This window comes from Arachis duranensis, chromosome 3, assembly GCF_000817695.3.
Source record: "Arachis duranensis cultivar V14167 chromosome 3, aradu.V14167.gnm2.J7QH, whole genome shotgun sequence".
Classification (NCBI taxonomy): Eukaryota; Viridiplantae; Streptophyta; class Magnoliopsida; order Fabales; family Fabaceae; genus Arachis; species Arachis duranensis.
The window spans coordinates 3,765,908-3,785,770 of NC_029774.3; the positions used below are offsets into that span (position 1 = coordinate 3,765,908).

Here is a 19,863-nt window from a genome sequence, read left to right on the forward strand (position 1 = left end):
TAATAAATAAGGAATTTAAATTTGTAATAAATAAATAAATAGATAAGCTTTGTTGAATATTTTAATAAATAAGATATTAAAATAAATATGTGAATGTTTATTAATATATTTATAAGGATTATTATTTAAATAATGTAACATATATCTTTATTGATGCAGCCTAACCGGAATTTGTTGGTGCGTAAACTGGATCCGCCACAGACGTGGAATCCGACAGTGGAGAATTACTTACGCGCCACGGGATTCTACCATGTCTCTAGAATTGGAGTCATAAGAGGATATCACCCTATGTTAGCTACTCTGGTTGAAAGGTGGAGGCCTGAAACTCACACCTTTGTATTGCCGATCGGTGAGGTTACAGTGACATTAGAGGATGTCGCTCATATATTCGGACTACCAATTGATGGAGAGGCTGTCAGTGGATGGACAGATAGTAGTGCCGAGTTCGTTCAAAGTCAGGGCATAGCGATATTCGGTCATGAGCCATCAGTCAGTGGTAATGCGAAGTCTTATATAAAGCTTGGATGGGTTCGACGTATTAGAGACGCAGAGCTGTTGGACACTGACGAGTCTATCAGGAGATACGTCAGATGTCATATCTTCAGTTTGTTAGGGTCAACCTTATTCACAGACAAGTCGACTGCATATGCCCATGCGAAATATCTACCATTAAGTCATGTTTAATGTTTGTTTTGTTAACTTATGTAATCAGTTAATGACACTGTTAAGCGACGATTTTTATATCAATGGATAGAGTTCAATTGAAAAATACAAACACGTCTAATTTCAAAATCATCGACTAACAAAATACAAATAAAAAATACAACCATGACAATATTAAACTACGAAGCAGCATCACTCGGTCCAGCACGTTGAGAACACCTACTCCGACTATGACCCTGAGCACCACAGAGACGGCATATCCGAGGACCACGCATGTCGCGTGAGTCCATTTCATTCAAGGATCGGGTCAGTTTGGGCCTGCCTTTAGACGTTCGCCTCTGCGCGGGATTAGTGACCAATGTGGGTCCCTCATAAGGGGGCCATGTATCGGGATCACCTAATGGTGTGAACTCAAACTTATATACTTTACGAACCTTTGTCATCTTGTACACATCATGCACATACAACTGCCAATCGAGACGCTGGTTAGCACAGCAAGCAATAACATGGCGACATGGTATTCGTTCAACCTGAAAGTGCCCACAATCACACGTCCGTCGCGCAAGATCAACAACTAGCACCTTTCCAGTAGTCATTTCGCGCACCTCAAACACCTCATTTCGTCTATCAAAACGGTGCACAACTATATTCCCAGCCTGTTGCATACTTGCTTCTATCCGCTGTTGCGCAAATGCGGAGTACGTATATCCAGCACGGTTGCGTTCGTGAGTCTTGGCACTCTTCCGCGTAAAAAGTTCATTTAACCTATAATATGTTGCTCGGACCAGCGCCAACACAGGTAGATTACGGGCACCCTTCAAGACTGAGTTAATGCACTCGACAAGGTTCGTTGTCATATGGCCCCATCGATGTCCCTCGTCGAATGCCAATACCCAATGTCTGAGTCCAATGGCATCGCACCACCTGGCATATGCCTCGCCTCGCTCCTTCTGCAAGTGAGGGACTTTGAATGCCCTTAAGAAGTTACTGCCGATGTGTCTTATACAAAACATTCACCATGCTCTTGGAGGTTGCCAGTCGCCACCGGAACGATTTACTGCTGCCCGTATTGACTCATGTCAGTCTGAGATCATACCCACACCATCTTTTCTAACAACATACATTCGCAGATTCCTGAGAAAGAAGTGCCACGCATCAGCTGTCTCCCCTTCCACCAAGGCAAAGGCGATAGGCACAATGTTCTGTTTCCCATCTTGTGCAACAGCGACTAGAAGTGTACCTTTGTATTTTCCATATAGGTGTGTGCCGTCAACCTGAACCAGGGGCTTGCAATGCCTGAATGCCCTAATGCATGGATTGAAACTCCAAAATACACGATGAAGTATTTTTACACCTTGCGCCTCCTCATTCCCATTGTACAGCGGTCGTGTTTCTATTTGGACAACTGAACCAGGCATCTTCTGCACCATGACCGATAGCCACCATGGCAAGGCTTGGTAAGAATCCTCCCAACCGCCGAAAACGTTGGCTATGGACTTCTGCTTTGCCAACCAAGCCTTTCGGTAACTAATGGTATAGTTGAACCTTGACTGGACTTCCGCAATTATAGATTTCACCTTGATGGACGGGTCCGTCTCGACCAATGGCCTTATAGTGTCAGCAACTGTATCTGAGTCCAACTTGGAATGATCTTGTGAAATTGTTCCGATCGTGCACGTGTGGCTACCGTTGTATCTTCGTATCTCCCAACAACCTTTTTTCCGTATCAAGCTAGCTCGGATAAGCCAGTCACATCCGCGCCCGTACATCTTGCATTTTGCATAGAACGTCTGTGGCTCAGACTCATACACCTCATACTCAACTCCTTTAGCAATAGTGAAACTTCTAATTGCTGCGACGACCGACTTTCTAGAACTGTATTCCATTCCAATCCGGAACTCCCCGTCCTCACCATCGGCAACGCCTATCTCAACAAAATTAAAAAATAGTAAAAAAAATTCAACTTAAAATTTTCAGCGGTTCGGTTAGACCGGTTTACCGAGATTGACCGGTTTTCATCGGTTCATTTCCGGTTTCACCAGTTTTCTGATCAAACCGGCCGGTTCAGTCCGGTCCGGTCCGGTTAAGACAACACTGTTTATTACTCAATCGAACGTATAAACTAACAAAAAATTATTATTTAGTCACCACATACCTATGTTTGTATATTCCGGAAACTCGGGGGCATGCATGGCCTCGAGATCCAACTCACGCATAAAAGGTGGAACGTCCATCGGTTGACTGCTCGATGGACCCACCACTACATTCTCTGCTGCTGCCTCAACTCCCACATTACCATCCTCATCTTCGTCGCCGGCCTCATAAGTAGCTTCGAAATCATCTTCGCTGTCACTATTCATTCCTTGGTACACTGCAGCTCTATCATCATGTATATCTATATCATTCTGAACCGCCACTGCCTCCACAGTTTCAAAATCAACGTATACCTCAATCTGTGGGTGTCGCATCTGAGTCTGCTGGTGAATTTGAAACATCTTCTGCATACTCGCTTCATCAGTGATCGGCATGACATCAAACTATATTAGACCACCAAAAACAACAACCGGATTTCGGTACAGAATTCTGCTCACTCTCATTAATGTACAATTCTCCATGCTTTGACAGAGGCCGTTCTGCAGCTCCATTAATGTCATCGTACATGGAACCACAAACGAAAACGGATTCTGGGACACAAACCTCACTCCCTCATGAGTATTACGTATTATCTCACCGTTGCGATACACCACCAAATTTGCAGTTCCCTCCATTATTACACCAACAACAGCCTCAAAGAATCCTCACAACACACTCAAATCTCACTCACTATGGAAAACACTCTCGAGCTCTTCCTTATATAGAGCAGTGCACTTAACACGCCCCCACGTGCTGCCTGTCTCAACCAATCACGCTTTGACACGTGTCAGAACGCCCCTGCGTGCTGACTCATCACGCCCCCCATGTGCTGCACCAGCTGGCCAATCACTTGTCGCCACGTCACCACGCCCCCCACGTGCTGACTCACCACGCCCCTGCCACGTCAGCACGTCCCCTGCGTGCTGACTCAGCACGCCCTTGCGTGCTGCCACGTGCTGCACCTCTTGGCCAACGACAATCTGCCACGTCAGCACGCTCCCTGCGTGCTGACTCAGCACGCCCCTTGCGTGGTGCTTACGTGGCTCAACCACAGCCTGCCACCTAGCCTCCACGCCCCATACGTGTTGAAGGCACCACACCCCTGCGTGTTATCCCTTCATCTGACACGTCCATCTATTTGTAATACACACAGTAAGTCCATTTTCATCCAATACATCTAAATATTTTCCATATTTAAATTAATGAGCCTCCAACTTCTACGGTAATATTTTATCTTTCGCGATTTTGTGATTTGTATTTATTTTTTTATTTTTATGCTCACGTCATCATTTATTGTCACAGTCGAAACCTACTTTTGCATCCTTGACAAATCTTGAAGGGAATGCTTCTTGCAGGGAGCTAGGTCGAATAACCTCTTCCTCAAGGGAGCTAGCTCCATGATAATTTAAGAAGATTTGGCATTCTTTATTTTTTGATATCATATCTTTTAAGATAAAAGTTCAGGTACTACTAGTTTCGTATAAAATTAATAGTTAAGAATGGTTAAATAATTTAATATATTTAATTAAATTATTATTTAATAACTTTTAATAATTAATTTTATGTAAAATTAATAACTACATAAGTACATATAAATTAATAATTATTTATTATTAATTTTATATATTAATAAGATGAGTATTGCTCGTTTTAAAATAATTTCTTTTGGCATTATTTGTTTATTAACATCAAGACTGTGTTTATTTTTGAGAATAGAACCGAGAATAAGATAGAATAAAACACTGATAGACAAAGACATAAAATTTTATGTTCTTATATTCTATTTGGTGATAAACTAGAACAAATTATAAAAATTTAATTTATTCTCTTTTTTTTCATTCAAAAACTTTGAGATGAAAAATATAATAATAAAAAATATAATTATAAAAAATTAATAAGAATAATAAAAAAAATAAAAAATAAGATATATCCTTTATTAGTATCTTCATTACACACATTGTCTCTATTTATACAAACCCACCGAACATAGTTTTTTCTGTGGTGAGGATTACCTTAGTATTTGGTCAAGAGGACGACCCCCTTTTTTATTGTTTTTGGGTTAACAGATATCCTATTCTATTTTCTCATATTGTTGGCCCAATTATGTTCAGGCCCAGGATCAGGCCCATTAATAAGAAAGTAGCGAGGGTGTTAGCTGTACTGTTATACTGTATGAGGAGTGAGGTTGAGGAGTGTTCCCAAAATTCTCAATATCTTCCGATTCTTATCGTTTTCTTCTTCATCCTCCCACTTCAGCCAAAGCAACACTCCTCTTCTCATCACTCATCACTTTCCAAAATAAAAAAGAAAAGAAAAAAATGGCGTCGAAGCTTCACATATTTACAGGATTACCCCCGGCGCCATTTCATTCTTCTTCTTCGTCGTCTACCTCGCTAACCAAGAAACCTCCTCTCACCACTTCCTTCTTCGGCAACGGAGGTAACACGTGCTTTATTATCCTACGATTCGTTGAAATTAACTTATTCACTAACTTCGATTGTTCTTGTGCTTGAAGTTGTGAAGCTTAGAGGAGTGAGGGTTGTGAAGCCTCTGCGATCTTCCTGTTCCACGAATGGAGGTGGAGCACTTGGTACTCGAATGAACCTGTTTGATAGATTCGCCAGAGTTGTGAAGGTGAATAACACGAACACTGCGAATTTTTTTATGTGAAAATATTTAGGTTTAGATTTAATATTCTCATTGTTATTTATCGTTATGGTTAGATTTTGTCATCTTAGTAATGCAGTCGTACGCAAATGCAATCATTAGTACATTTGAAGATCCGGAGAAGATATTGGAGCAAGCCGTGCTTGAGATGAACGATGACTTGACCAAAATGCGTCAAGCTACAGCACAAGTCAGTTACTCCGTTTTGTTTCTTCAGAATTATTTGTTTTTGTTGCTTCGTTGTTTTTATTTGCTTGTTTTGAATATTTTTTATGACAAGACATTAGTTTTTTATTTTTATCCCCACAAAAAAAAAGGAGAAAAAAGAAGCTATTGGGAACTATTTGAGGTTGAGCTATAGCAGTTGAAAGCTGAAAAGACGTTAAAAAAAAAAAAAAGAAACAATGCTTATGTGGTTTTATTTACTTCATATTCTATCTTAAGGTGTTGGCATCTCAAAAGCGGTTGGAAAATAAATACAAAGCAGCAGAACAAGCTTCTGAAGAGTGGTAATGTATGAAAGAATTATTATCTTAATTTACTTATGACCTTATGTGTATAAATACCACTTTGTGCTTTAAATATGATGTAGGTACCGTAAAGCACAACTTGCTCTTCAGAAAGGTGAGGAAGATCTTGCCCGTGAAGCACTTAAAAGACGCAAATCTTATGCAGTACGTTCCCTTTTCCTCTGGGGGACTTTTGCTCTTTTGAGTTACTAGTTTTTGGAGAGGATTTTTTTTTACATATAGGGATGTGCAAATAATCAAATGAAGTTTTGTTTTTTAATTTCCTTTCCTTGTTAAACGCGGTAGTATTTTTTCCTCCCTTCCTTTGATTAATTGAATTGAAACATTTTTTACTTATACTTGCTATGGTTCCCATTCATACAAGCATGTCTTAAAGCTCGATGGGAACTCCTTTGTCTACCCAAGTGATGTATTGCTGTATCAAATTCTCTTTCCTGCAAGCATGCCTAACTCTTCTTTTTGTTGTGTACGCAAGTGATTTATTATAATAGTCAAATGTATATGTCTATGATGTGAATTGACTATTACGGTTGTCATGTCCTGTTATAAGGTTTTGTGATTATCTGATGTTAGTTCAAATTTCTTCAGTAGTGAAAAGACCTTTTAATACTTAATATCTGTGAAGTGATTTTGTTTATATATTTCAATTCATTATTATAATAAGGTTGTCTTATTATATGCTTCTTATATATTGCAGGATAATGCTAGTTCTTTGAAAGCCCAACTTGATCAACAAAAGAGTGTTGTTGACAATCTTGTCTCCAATACACGGGTAAATGTTATTCTTTGTTGGTACATTAAAAGTATTTTTTGAAGCACTTTGATGAATTGCAGTGCTGCCTCTTTGAATGTCACTCTGGATTAGTATTGATTATTGGGATCTATGTTCCTAGAACCTTACTAGATTGTTACACACCTTGGTTTCCTTAGGATGGATAGCTGTTATGTGTGTTTTCTCCAATCCTAGGTGTACCTACCTATAGAGTACCTGTATGTGTGAAGCTTATGTTACCTTCTTGTTTTCTTTCTACCATCTCAATGATGATGTCTAGGAAAACCCTAGTCTTAACCTATTGAGTTGTTGGGCTTCCACTAAGGTTCAACATCCGATTGGATATGAAATTCTCCATTCCTGTGATTGTATGATAAATCTGGGTTAGCTATGAAGTTTCAAGTAAATTATATTGAGTATATTAATATAAAACAGGAAATGGCTGAAAGAAATAGGCATAAGGATATGAATATGAGTGCGAAAGGAAGAGAAGTAATCCACTTGGGTTTTGAATATTAATGTAAATCCTAATGAATGAAAGTGGGCCTATAATGCTAATGTCAATAATGCATTTTAAATTTTGTTGAAAAGAAGAAATTCTTTAATATATTCGAGCTTTGTGTACTAGACCAATAATTTATGGTCTCATCATTTATTAAAGTCTAATTTTATTTCTAGCTAATTATAAGTAGCCCAGTGTTCGAATTGGGTGCATCAGGTTGGTTCAATAATTTATTGATGTTAATTTGTGTGCTGGATGTGGACACAATGCTGTATTTCTGCTGCTTTGTAAGAAATTGCATCTTCCCAGAATCCCATAAGCTGTTGAAAATTGTTGGGCTATTTTAATTATAACGCAGGATTTTTTTGTTATAACTAGTGATGTAAGTTTATCCCATTTTTGCTTTGTTAATTGCTTGTAGCTTCTGGAGAGTAAGATACAGGAGGCGAGATCAAAGAAGGATACTCTGAAAGCAAGAGCTCAATCTGCAAAGTTTGTCCAAACCATTTTCTGATTGACTCGCATTTTATTACAGTCTATTCCTAATCCCTTTTAATCCTGGTTGTTGATTAATGTTCCTTTAGGACTTCAACCAAGGTGAGTGAGATGCTGGGAAATGTCAATACAAGTGGTGCTCTGTCTGCTTTTGAAAAAATGGAAGAGAAAGGTGAATAAAAATTATTGACATTACTCATTAGTTGTTCGGGAATATAAATATATAATAATACCATGCTGGTCTATTCTTGATGTATGCCCTTGCTTAAATTGGATTGACAGAAAGATATTAATGGTTCTATGCTTTGTATCCTGCTCCCCTTTCCTATATGATATATATATAATCTGATATCTTGAAGCTTCTAGTGGTTCAAAATATTTGACATTTGCATTCATTTCAACAATCTGAATAGTTTTATTTGCATATTCACGAGTTATTACGATTATGCTGAACACATACCCTGTGTTTTATAGATTTTATGCCCTTATGTGTGTGCTATTCTTATTTCTTAAATTGTTGTAGTTCATGTAATTGTAGTCAAAATATATGGTAACAGAAGTTTGTGAGTAATTTATGAGTAAAACTGAAGTTGGTATAGTTGGACATGATAAGTGCCTAATCAATATGTGAATAGTAGCTCAATTGGAAATGGCATGTATGCCAGAGCCATTTGCATGAAATTTCTATGTGCTTTTTATTATATATGAAATATAAGATTATTTTCTTCGTATTTATTTTATGTTATCTTGATAGTGATGGCAATGGAGTCCCAAGCTGAAGCTCTTGGCCAGTTAACAAGTGATGATCTTGAAGGGAAGGTAGGTAACTTTTGTGTACCATGTAACGTTCAAGTTTGTATATATAGTTACATGTTGAGCTTGTGAAAGAAAAAAAAAAAATAAAGCCAGCCTAGGTTTATAAAATGTATTGATGTTCTAATAATAATAATGGAAAATATAATCTTCTAAAATATTATCATAGCTATGTTCATTGTGTTTGTCACTGGGTTAGTATATAAATGCCTGCTAATGGGATTCCAAAGGTAGTTATGCTAATTTGCCCAGTTCAACTCCCTTGGAAATTTTGAAAATCACCTCTTGAGAAGTTCTTCCTTAGGAAAATTGACACCGGAGTTCCAATGATTATGTTACAAACTTTTCTATTGTAAATATTTTCCTTTGGTTAATTATGATTTGAGTAAGGCTCAGAACCACTAAACCACAGGATAACTCTAATTTCCAAATGTGTTTGGATTGATTGTCTGAGTTGGTGGTGAAATTGATTGATTCTCTTGAGTCTTATCTAGGGCCTCATCATCCCTTGATCTTTAAATTCATGAAATTTGTGAAGTTTGAAGTTGCAAAGGCTGTACAATTTATTTTTTGATTTTTTTGGAATTATGAATTCCCCCCCAACATGAACACATCAACTGTTGATTTTTGCAGTTTGCAATGCTAGAGAGCTCATCAGTTGATGATGACCTTGCAAATCTGAAGAAAGAACTCTCTGTTGGCTCGAAGGTATGCTTCGAATGACTGTTATCTTTCTCCAATATCATTATATCAAGATAAACTAAGTGAAGGGAGAGAAATTGTTTAGTTCCCACATGCTATATATCTTTTTAACTATTCATTCTTTAACTGTTTGCTTGAAGCAGAAAGGAGAGCTTCCCCCTGGAAGAAGTAGCACAACTAGCGCCAACACCGGAATCCCATTTCGAGATGTTGAGATAGAAAGGGAGCTTGATCAATTGAGGCAAAGAGCAAAGGATTTTTAAAAGGCATGGAATCTTTTTTTCGTTTCTTCGTATTTCATGCTTGAATTTCGTATGCTTCAGATATCAAACACTGTACAGTTAAGTGCCAATCGTGATAATATTATTTACAAGCAAATGCTGGATGGAAAATGGAATAGATAAGCTGCATGCTTCTATAGCTCATATGTGACATCTAAGCACACTGATATACTGTAGTATATCTAAGATCCGAAAGGCCTCCCCCCTCCCCTTCTCTCCTCTTTTTCCTCTCTCTGCCTCTTAATTAAACCAAGTAGCGCTTGAAAACTGTTGATTTTGATGTATTAAGCCCCTTCTATTAGATTGATAGATATCTATGTTTGTCTTGTGCTTTTTAAACATTCAGCATCATCCAGATAGCTTGGCAATAATTGTTTTTCGGTGTAGATTTATGCATTTCAGGTTTTTGTTTTTGTTTTATTCATCTTTGGTGACGGAGGGTGTTAAAAATGGGATGACATTTTCATCAGTGGCTTCATGTATAATTCTACATATTAAATTTTATCTATTAGCATTTTTTTATGCATAAATACTTAAAATGATAAAATTATAAAATAATAAAATAATAATAACTATAAACATTGGTATTAGCTTTTTATATATTGGACATAGATAGATGCGGTAATTCAAATAACTTAGTTAATCAGTCGATGGTGTATTATAAAAACAATGTCCAGATCATTGGTTAAGACGTTCTGATTCTGGATATTTTTAGTTTTTGTAAAACGAATTTGACTAAGTATTCAAGTGATGCCAAGTATACACAAATTTTATGAGATATTATATACTACCTACTATTTTACCTACTACGAAACATGAATTAGCATTGTATTATAAAATAGCGAGTTAAATATAATTTCTTGTTTCTATGCTACTTTCTCCGAAAGGACAATGGTATGGGAGTGTGATACAAATTTGTATCAAGAACTAGAGAGAATAGAAGAGAAATTTTTAAAATTAGGGCTAAAGAGAGAAAGTAGAATTTTCAATTATATTATGGCCTAGTTTGAGTAAATAACTTAAATAAGTTTTTTTGGAAAAGGAGGTTAAAACATAAGGACTTTTATTAAAAGCAGCTTATAAATAAGTTATTTTGTGTTTGGATTTTTAGTTATAAAAGTACTTATTTTAAAGTTGTAGCGTTTAGATAAATAATTCAAAAAATAATTTTTTTTATAAAAAAGAATGAATATTAAAATAACCATGATAACAAATACTTTCCAATATTGAATGTTGATTTTACATAACCTAATCACTAATATTGTCTATGATATGATAGGTGAAAATAAAAAATAAATATAAAATGTGTGTCGATGTATATTTTATTGCTGTTTTTTATTTTTTATTTTTACTCCTATTAGAACTCTCTTCTCCTTTATTGAGATCAAGAACTTGTTATAATTAACTATGAAAATAATAATAAGCTATAAAATTACATATGAAAAAAATAAAATTAAAACTGAAATTTCATACCACACTTGAATATAAATTTAATAATAAAAAATAGTGATAAAATGATAAAAAAATATTTAGAAGGAATATATGCAGTAAGTTGTTCAGATGTAATATTGTCTGAAAATGTGGAGTATCAATACTTCCATCAGATGTAACGTAAAAATGGTGAGACTTGGAACATTGCGTGAGAATGATGGTGGAAGGCCAATGCTTCTAGCAGATCTTGTGTGAAAATGGTGATAAATGGTCAGCATTTTTCATAGAATCAAAAAGGAAAGTAGATTTTTTTGTTTTAAAATTATTTTTTTTAAGTAAGTGGTAGAATGACTTCTCGAAAAGTAAGAAGTCATATATTTCTACTTCTTCAAAAAGCTACAAATTAATTTTTCGAGAAGTTAAAAGTTCTTTTTAAAATAGTGCCAAACACATAGATTGTGACTTTTCATAATCCAAAAGTTAAAAAAAGTAGCTTCTGCTACTTTCTAAACGGGCTCTATGTCTATCTACATTATTATATCATATTCTTATTTATAATTCTCTAATTGGGCTAGTTCAATACTAATCTTATCATTATTCTACCTTTCAAAATAACCTTGTTTTCAAAGTTGCAGAAAAATATAAATCCTAATGAAAATTGTAAATGCTAATTACAGATAATAAAAAATATCAGTAATCCTAAAATAATGCAAGACTCATTAGCTGATTAAAATAATTTTCTTTAATGTTTGGCCTAATTTTTAACACATTTTGCTGAGAATGGATATAGACTTGGTTCTTACTAGAAAGGCCAAACACATCCCCAGTGGCTCCTCCCTTCTCTTTCCTGGGTTTCACCGCTGCCGGGAGAACCACCAGTGTCGCGCGTGCCTCTTCCCCTTCTGTTACCGCCTCGCTCTTCGTCCTTGCTCTTTCCTCACGCGCCACCCAAAGTGGAACGAGCCAACAATTGCGTGTACCACCATCGCTGGAGAACTCGAGGCTTGGCGCCTCTACAACATGATTCTAAGGAAACGATGCCGCCATGAACGGTGGTGGCCTAGCCACTATCGGCGAAGAATGGCGGAGCCAACGATTACCAAGAGCTCACGGTTCTCTTTTGCGCGGCCCGACAACGTCACAGAATTGCCTCCAAGATAGAATTAGTATTGGGCTAACTCAATTAGAGAATTATATTATAAATAAGGAGGGATTAAGGCGTCCGATTTCGAAGGTGATTCTGTGACGTTGTCGAGTTGTGTGAAGGAGAATCGTAAGCTTTTCGCAAAGGTTGGCTCCGCCGTTCTTCGCCGATAGTGGCTAGGCCACCACCGCTCATGGCAACATTGTTTTCCTAGGATCGTGTTGCAGAGACACCAAACCTCGAGTTCTCCAGCGATGGCGGCACACGCGGTTGTTGGCTCGTTCCACTGTGGGTGGCGCGTGAGGAAGGAGCAAGGACAAAGAACGAGGCAGTGACGGAAGGGGAAGAGGCACGCGCGACGCTGATGGTTCTCCTAGCAGCAGTGAAACCCAGGGCAGAGAAAGGAGGAGCCGCTGGGGATGCTGCAGAGAAGGGGAGACACGTTGCAATTCTGAAGCGTGATGGACAAGAGAGAAAGTAGAGTTTCTAATTACATCATGTCTATTCACATTATTACATCATACTCATATTTATAGTATAATTTTTTAATTGGACTAGCCCAATACTAATGCTATTAGAGCTCTCTGTATTTGTAACCTCCAGGTGTTCATGGGTCGATTTGGGCGTATTTAATTAGATTCGGATTTTATTTTGATTCGACTTGAAATTGATTTGAAATAAATTGAATCGATTTGATATAAAATTAGTATATGTAAATTTGTAAATTTTATATATTAAAGTAATAAAATTTTATTTTTAAAAATTAAATTTAATAAATATTATATCATATTTATACTAAAACAAATTATTTTAAAACAAAAATAATATCGTATAATATAAAAAATATTAATTAAAATATAAAAATATAATATGATATTACTAATTTTATTTTAAAATATATTTTTTATTATTAAAAAAATAATTTTAGACTGGATCAAATGGCTCCAAACATAATCCGAAATCGACTCAAAAATAACATGGGATAAAAATAACAAATTAAAATCCGGCAAAATATGCCTTGTATGAACTCTTGAACACCCCTAGACCCTAGTAGCCTCTGACTTGAGTAATTTTGTTGTTTTCTTTAGTTTTCAACCAAGTACATGTGAGCATGAGTCAGCCCTCAAAGGGGGTGGTTGATTTATCAAAAACCGTGTGGGTTGTTGAGTTAGAATTTGGGACTTGCTACAATAAAGTCGTTGAATTGTTGTTAAATTCCCTCACCCAAACTATTGTGCGTTAAAAATTTTCAGCATTAGGTTACGTGTGCCGTACTATGATTTCCATTTTCTCGGGCATAGTCAAATATAACAGAAGTGTAGTTAGTCAAATTCCATTTTTTCCGACCAGGAAACATGATTCACATATATGATAAAACAAAATAATCCCAATATCACATAAATTGTATGTCGACTCTACTTGCCAAAATGTCTTCACTCTTGAGCATGGATGAATTCATAAATAACTAAAATAGGCACATCAAAATTAAAAATATTTTCTTAATATCCAAATCAATGTATGTCTTATATAAAATTATAGGAATAAACTTAAAAGGTAAAATATAAAATAATAATATGGTTTAAATCGTATAATGCTATAATTTGATAAAAATTATTAAAATAAATTTAATTATTTAAAAATATAATATTAAAATATTTAAAGAGTTAAATTTTGTTTTGTGTCAATTAAAAAAAAACACTTGAATCTTTGAAAATATAGTAACATAGTGTTTGACATTTTCAAAGAAGAAATTGAAATTATTATTATGTATACATACATACCTGGCAAAGCAAGTACGTCATACATAATTCACATGCATGGCAGCTTCCTCCAATAACATTTCTTGGTCAACACGCAATTAATTAAATCCCTTCAAAACAATGTGTCCACTAAAAAAGTCCAAAAAAACCACCTCAAATTTACCACTATCACTAGCTAGCACTCTCCATTTTGCCACACTATAAAAAGGCACCACTTTCTTCTCTCACTACTCACAAATCATAACAACCTCAAGCTTCAATTCCAATATTAATTTCCACAAACACACACACATAAATATATTATTCAATATATATAATCTACAAAAATGAGTTCCACTACTACTACCCTTTTAAATTTGGTTGCTATTATTGTTATATGTTTGGGTATTTTGATGAGCCATAATAATCAAAGTGGGGTGGAGGCAGGTAGGGTTTTATTAAGAGGTTCTTCAAATTCAGAGGATTTTGCAAGTGCCAACCACCTTCAATCATATACATTTTCTTCATCTTCATCAGCATATGAACATGCCAAGAACACCATGGCTTTTTGGCTTCAGCGTTTGGCTTCTGGACCAAGTCCTAAAGGCCCTGGTCATTGATATTCATTTTATATTCTCCATCAAATTAAATATATATTTACATAGATAGCTAGCTAGCTCAATTATTATTATTTTATTGAATCCCATAATACCCTTTTATCTTATTTATTTATTTATTTATTACTTTAGCTTAAGATGTGTGTGTTAGTTATATATAGATGGAAACTTGTATTCGGATCTACCAAAATGCAGAATATATGATTCACGTATATTCATTTAATAGTATATTCCTTTCTTATTTATATTCACGCTAATAGAGTTTATACTTAATTAAATCTCTTACTGCACTAACTATGCTGTTATGCTTACTCTTAATAAGTCTTAATAATTACTTTCTTATATCGAAAATGTTTAGTAAAAAAAATTAGTCAAAAATAGTTAAAATTTATTTTATTTAATTTAATTAGTTCTAACAATAATGAATGAATGTTAAATAAAATAAATTTTTGTTATTTTTTTAAATATTATTGTTTTTATATATACGGTAAAGATTTTAGATCTGCTTGCAATACTGTAAGCCTATATTGGTATTCTAAAGTTATTACAAGGTTAAAATTTCATAGTGAATTATGACTATGTTTGTATATTTTTTCTGTTGAAGTCATAAAGCTACATCAAATGTTCAAATATGGGAATTTTTATTTTCCTTTCTGCAGAGTATAGACATGATGATGATTCAATTCCAACCAAAGACAAATTAATCAATGATAATATTAGAGAACAAAAAAGAAAAAAGTCAGAATTTATTTTATTTATTTAATATTAAAAAATAAATATAATAATTAATAANACATCATATTTGGGTGTTATGCATGTACGGATAAGGAGACTTAATGAGAACTGAGAGTATCTACAATGCTAGATTAAATTTTAATATCATTTTAGGTTTTATAAAATAATACATAAATATTTATGAGATTATATGTGATAAATAATAATTTAAAATTAAAAATAAAATTTGTTAGTTAGAATTTTATGTTATTTTTAATTATTTTATCAACATAATTATATAAGTGACAAAATTTTATTAACTTTCTATTAAAATAATACTGTATTTTTAAGATGATACTAATTTTATTTCATCAATCAATTTTAATATAAATTTTATTTTTAACTAATTCATTTCTTAAAAATATTAAAATTGATACTCTAAAAATATTCTATTAGACATGCTCTAATAGTTCATATTAATAATTTAATATTATTGAATTGCTAAAACAGAAAACTACATAGTGTATATATGATATTATGATGAGCACTACAAACATTAATAAATCACTGATTAATAATGTTGACATAGTCTTTTGTTGGGCTTGGTCATTATATATATCATTATCCATTTGATATTTTTTTATTTTTTATGTATTAGGCTTTGCTTTCTTCTTCTAATTGGCTTTGATTTCTTGTATACCCTAATTAAAAGTTAACTAGTGGCTGCTTAGCTTCGTGCAAACAAAGTAACAAACACATTAGTTATTTTGATTAATATATATTGGTCCTCACCAAACTCAAAGGACTAAGCAGCTGACATTAAACTAGTCAAGAAAAACATTTTTCTCTTAATAATTTCCAAAAAAAAAAAATAGACGTTATTTGTATATGTAATAGTTTAATTTTTAAACGTCTAATTCACATCTAGTGTTTAAAGTAACTAAAACTTTTACCAATTTTTTATTTATCACAATTTCTTGATCTTTAAATATACCTTGATATCTATCTCAAATGGACATCAATTTAAATGAAAGAAAACATTGTTAGTTTAAAAATTATCACTATCATCTTATGGGGGTAAGAAATATCAAACTGAAACAGCAGTAATACTAGAAAAATAAAAAAAAAACAGTCAGAATTTATTTTATTTAGCCTTCATTAATTGTTGTAATAATTAATAAATATTAAATAAAATAAATTTAGCCTGTTTTTTGACTAATTTTTTTATTACTAAATATTTTTGTGGAAACAGGCACATTAAAAACTTGTATATGTTACTTTCTTCAAATTCCTAAATAGGATCTCATTCATGAGTGAGATATTTATTGACATAAATATATGTATGACATGATATCCAAATTTATAACCCTAAATAATGATGAGTTTAGAAGTAGTCACAAGCAACTAGCAAGTAAGATTATCACCAGGGTCAACACCTAATTGTGAACAATATTGTTTGTAATAATTAACCCTAGCCTGAACAGTGGTAGGGTTAGCACCATCACACTCAAGTTGACCATTGATGGCTCGAATGGTTGCACCAAAGCCTTGGCTAACCACAGGTCTCACATTCTCCATCCAATACCATAGTCCAGTCTTGAAGGCCACAACAGGGTCATTGGCCACAGTCTCAGGTGCATTAAGCCCATCAAACCCAATGTTCTTCCCTGCAGGCCCATAGTTGAAGTTCCATGATATTTGAATTGGGCCACGCCCATAATACCCTTTGTTTGGGTTGCATGGATATTCTGTGTTTGTTTCATCACAGTAGTCCCTTGATGCACCATCTATCTCTTCTATGTAGCAAAAATCTACATCCACATTTACATCTTGCAATAATTATTTTGGATAATATTTTTGAAATAAATAAAAGACAAAAAATTTTTAAATAAAGTTTAAATTCGTGACAGATTAATTATTGATATGTCAGATTAAAAGATACTGTAGACAACAATAAACAAAAAGAATATCATACAGATATAAAAGCTTCTGTTTTTGTTTTGGTATTTTTTATTAAAAAAAAATTTAGTTTTTTTTTTAAAGTTTATTGAAGAAGAAACTGAAAATAAGTAAAAACAGTAAATTAGATTTTATTATTTTTAGTACTTTCTATTTTTTCTATTACAAAATCTTATATAAAATTAAAAGTATAATTTAAGAGTATATTTAGTTTGTATTTTTATTTTTAATATTTTTAAGTTTAAAAATTTTGTGAAAAGGATGACAAAAATGAAAAAGTAATATTTTTATATTTTTTAACAAATTCATGAAAATAGAAAAATGCTAAAATGGAAACGTCAAATCAAATGCACTATAATTGGTTTTAGTGTTAGTTTATAGTTATTCATTAAATTTTAATTATTGTAGAATATATAATTAACAGTAAAAAACTATTTTCTTTAAAAAATCATAATTATATAGGCTTATGTTTATGAAGCAGTCGACTTCACGTGAAGTTGATAGTTGAGAGTCGTTAGATGATTTGACTGATTTGATTAAATTTTTATCTAACGGCTCTCATCTATCAACTTCATTTCACGTTAAGTCGACTGTTATGAAAAACTACCTAAACCTAATTCGATCGGCCAAACCGAAGGGAAGTATGACCGACACCATTCAAATCGAGCCAATCTCGGTCTATTTTAGCCGGTCGAACAACAATGCAAGTATGTTTGACTCTTATCAACTAAAATTTATTCAGATCGACCCAGAATGTTTTTTATTTTCAGAATAAAAAATTATAAAAATAATAAAATTCTTAGTTTTGTTTTACTTATTGTTTTTTTACTTCACAAAATTTTAAAATAAAAATACTAAAAAAAACAAAAATCAACCAAACTCATATACAGCATTTTTATATGTAAAGTTAATAATTAATAATTAATAATTATTAGATGATAATTTAATTAAATCTATTAAATAATTTAATATTATTAAGTATTAAATTCACTTGAAAATAAAGAATGATAAAAGAATGCAAATAAATGAGACAGAATAACGTACGTCCAGTTTCGTGGGTGAAATGAGCAAAAGCAGCAGCAATCTCGCGCTTGGAGTCATCAAGAGTATCAAGGTTACCAAACTGATCATAGGAATTGAGGGCACTGAGGAATGCATCTCTGGAGTAGAACTTCTTCCCAGCACAGCTATCATCAGCTTCATCAATAATACCATTGAAGAATTCTTGTGTCACTATGTCACCAACAGAACCATTACTTTTGACCATGCCCATCATTACCCATATTCCCATAAGTAACAACCTTTTCTCCATCCTCATATTATCTTTCAAGATGTGTGATATGGTTAGTTATATGAACATAAAGCTAAGGGAGGTGTATTTATATTGATTAGGAGGTGCTGCATTGGCCACGCTATCTATACACAATATTTGTGGATGGTTGACATTTTAGTGTGAAAATTATTGGGAGAATAGTATGTGTTTGTGGAAAATTTTGACCTTGAGTTTGATATTTCTCCCTCTTTTTGTAGTGGTTGGGTTCACCAAGGATCGAACTCTTAACCTTTCGGATCTAGTGCTTTAATACCATGTCATGATACCACTCATCCCAAAAGCTTCGACTGATGGAAAAATGTAACACTAATAATTATATCTCTAATACTCCATAAATTTTCATTGTACACATTGTATAAATATTTTATTGACTCTTCGTACTTTTCCTTAGTTAAAATATTTGACAAATTTTAGTTGGATGATAGGATGATCTATAGATTCAGTTGTCTCTTTAAATAAATTTTAAATGTTTAAAAAAAAAGGAGGAATAGAATTTTTTTTTTCGCTTTTGGCTCAACGAAAGACTTACACTACGAGATTTAATACGAAAAAAATTTCATAGATAAAATATTTTTCTAATCATATTAAAAGTCATGAAATTTTGATACATTTATCTCTTACTTTATATATAATGAATTTAGCTGAATCATTTGAATCGAGATGCATAACACTGCTTCCTAATAACAGTCTGTCTACCAATTTCATCGTAGCGATTTATCCAAAATCATAATAATATATTTTAGTTTTTGTATATAATAATTTATTAGTCAATGATATTTTATTAAATGAAGTTTAAATTTATTAAAATGAGAAATAATGTGAAAAAAATTAAAACATTTAGTGTTTTAAAGTTTTTATAATAATTCATTATTTAAAATAATATATATGTAATTTAAAAAAATAACAATTATGAAAACATACAAGTATTTGTCGGATTGAATTGGTCTTGGTCTAAGGCTATTAAATTAAATAATGGTGATTGGCAGTGGTGTCGCTGGTTGAATGAGTCCTCTTTTCTGACTAAACATGATTGGAGACTGTTTTTTAGTGCCTTATATGTTCATCATGTTATATCTTGAGACGAAATTAAAGAACTGATATAATAAGTTAATATCATTGTTACATGAGAAGTAATTGAATAGAAGCATCCAAAATTATATCACTGAAGAATTTTATAAAGAGTAATATTATATGGTAAGTAAATATTATTATTATTTTTAGACAGTATTTATGCAATAATAATTTATATATATATATATATTTATTAAGATTTTGTACACAATAAATATATAGTTTGTATATTTATTTATTAAAGTTTATACACATAAATTAATATAGTTTGTATCCATATTTTTTAAAATTTGTATA

At 33.1% G+C, this 19,863-nt stretch overlaps 3 protein-coding genes across 5 annotated transcripts; 1 reads left to right on the top strand and 2 right to left on the bottom strand.

Moving 5' to 3' along the window:
- Window positions 1–1,742: 1,742 nt before the first annotated feature.
- On the bottom strand, window positions 1,743–3,431 carry LOC107477056 (uncharacterized). The gene is made up of 3 exons (XM_016097022.1): window positions 3,255–3,431; window positions 2,819–3,200; window positions 1,743–2,587 (listed from the first exon to the last, which is right to left on the bottom strand). Exons 1-3 carry the CDS (start codon window positions 3,429–3,431, stop codon window positions 1,743–1,745), a joined length of 1,404 nt encoding a protein of 467 aa, XP_015952508.1.
- Window positions 3,432–4,978: 1,547 nt separating this feature from the next.
- Window positions 4,979–9,897, top strand: LOC107476743 (membrane-associated 30 kDa protein, chloroplastic). Of its 3 annotated transcripts, XM_016096611.3 has the most exons (11): window positions 4,979–5,235; window positions 5,312–5,430; window positions 5,543–5,653; window positions 5,908–5,972; window positions 6,056–6,137; window positions 6,691–6,765; window positions 7,689–7,759; window positions 7,852–7,934; window positions 8,517–8,581; window positions 9,209–9,283; window positions 9,421–9,897. In XM_016096611.3, exons 1-11 carry the CDS (start codon window positions 5,115–5,117, stop codon window positions 9,538–9,540), a joined length of 987 nt encoding a protein of 328 aa, XP_015952097.1. In that variant the 5' UTR covers window positions 4,979–5,114; the 3' UTR covers window positions 9,541–9,897. The 3 variants fall into 3 exon arrangements, with proteins under 3 accessions (XP_015952097.1, XP_015952098.1, XP_015952099.1); XM_016096612.3 differs by lacking the exon at window positions 4,979–5,235 and having other exon boundaries at window positions 5,520–5,653; XM_016096613.3 differs by lacking the exon at window positions 4,979–5,235 and having other exon boundaries at window positions 5,535–5,653.
- A 6,594-nt stretch (window positions 9,898–16,491) lies between these two features.
- Window positions 16,492–18,514, bottom strand: LOC107476742 (endochitinase EP3). Its single transcript, XM_016096610.3, has 2 exons — window positions 18,207–18,514; window positions 16,492–17,014 (listed from the first exon to the last, which is right to left on the bottom strand). Exons 1-2 carry the CDS (start codon window positions 18,478–18,480, stop codon window positions 16,608–16,610), a joined length of 681 nt encoding a protein of 226 aa, XP_015952096.1. The 5' UTR covers window positions 18,481–18,514; the 3' UTR covers window positions 16,492–16,607.
- Window positions 18,515–19,863: the final 1,349 nt, after the last annotated feature.

What these genes read in the sequence shown, in the direction of transcription:
- LOC107477056 (XM_016097022.1), bottom strand. Translation starts at nt 3,431, where the DNA reads ATGGAGGGAACTGCAAATTTGGTGGTGTATCGCAACGGTGAGATAATA. An exon ending in AGAATTGTACATTAATGAGA is followed by an intron (nt 3,201 to 3,254) that starts GTGAGCAGAATT and finishes GGTCTAATATAG; the next exon opens with TTTGATGTCATGCCGATCAC. An exon ending in TCCGGAATATACAAACATAG is followed by an intron (nt 2,588 to 2,818) that starts GTATGTGGTGAC and finishes TTGTTGAGATAG; the next exon opens with GCGTTGCCGATGGTGAGGAC.
- LOC107476743 (XM_016096611.3), top strand. Translation starts at nt 5,115, where the DNA reads ATGGCGTCGAAGCTTCACATATTTACAGGATTACCCCCGGCGCCATTT. An exon ending in TTCCTTCTTCGGCAACGGAG is followed by an intron (nt 5,236 to 5,311) that starts GTAACACGTGCT and finishes TTGTGCTTGAAG; the next exon opens with TTGTGAAGCTTAGAGGAGTG. An exon ending in GCAAGAGCTCAATCTGCAAA is followed by an intron (nt 7,760 to 7,851) that starts GTTTGTCCAAAC and finishes ATGTTCCTTTAG; the next exon opens with GACTTCAACCAAGGTGAGTG.
- LOC107476742 (XM_016096610.3), bottom strand. Translation starts at nt 18,480, where the DNA reads ATGAGGATGGAGAAAAGGTTGTTACTTATGGGAATATGGGTAATGATG. An exon ending in TTTCACCCACGAAACTGGAC is followed by an intron (nt 17,015 to 18,206) that starts GTACGTTATTCT and finishes ATGTGGATGTAG; the next exon opens with ATTTTTGCTACATAGAAGAG.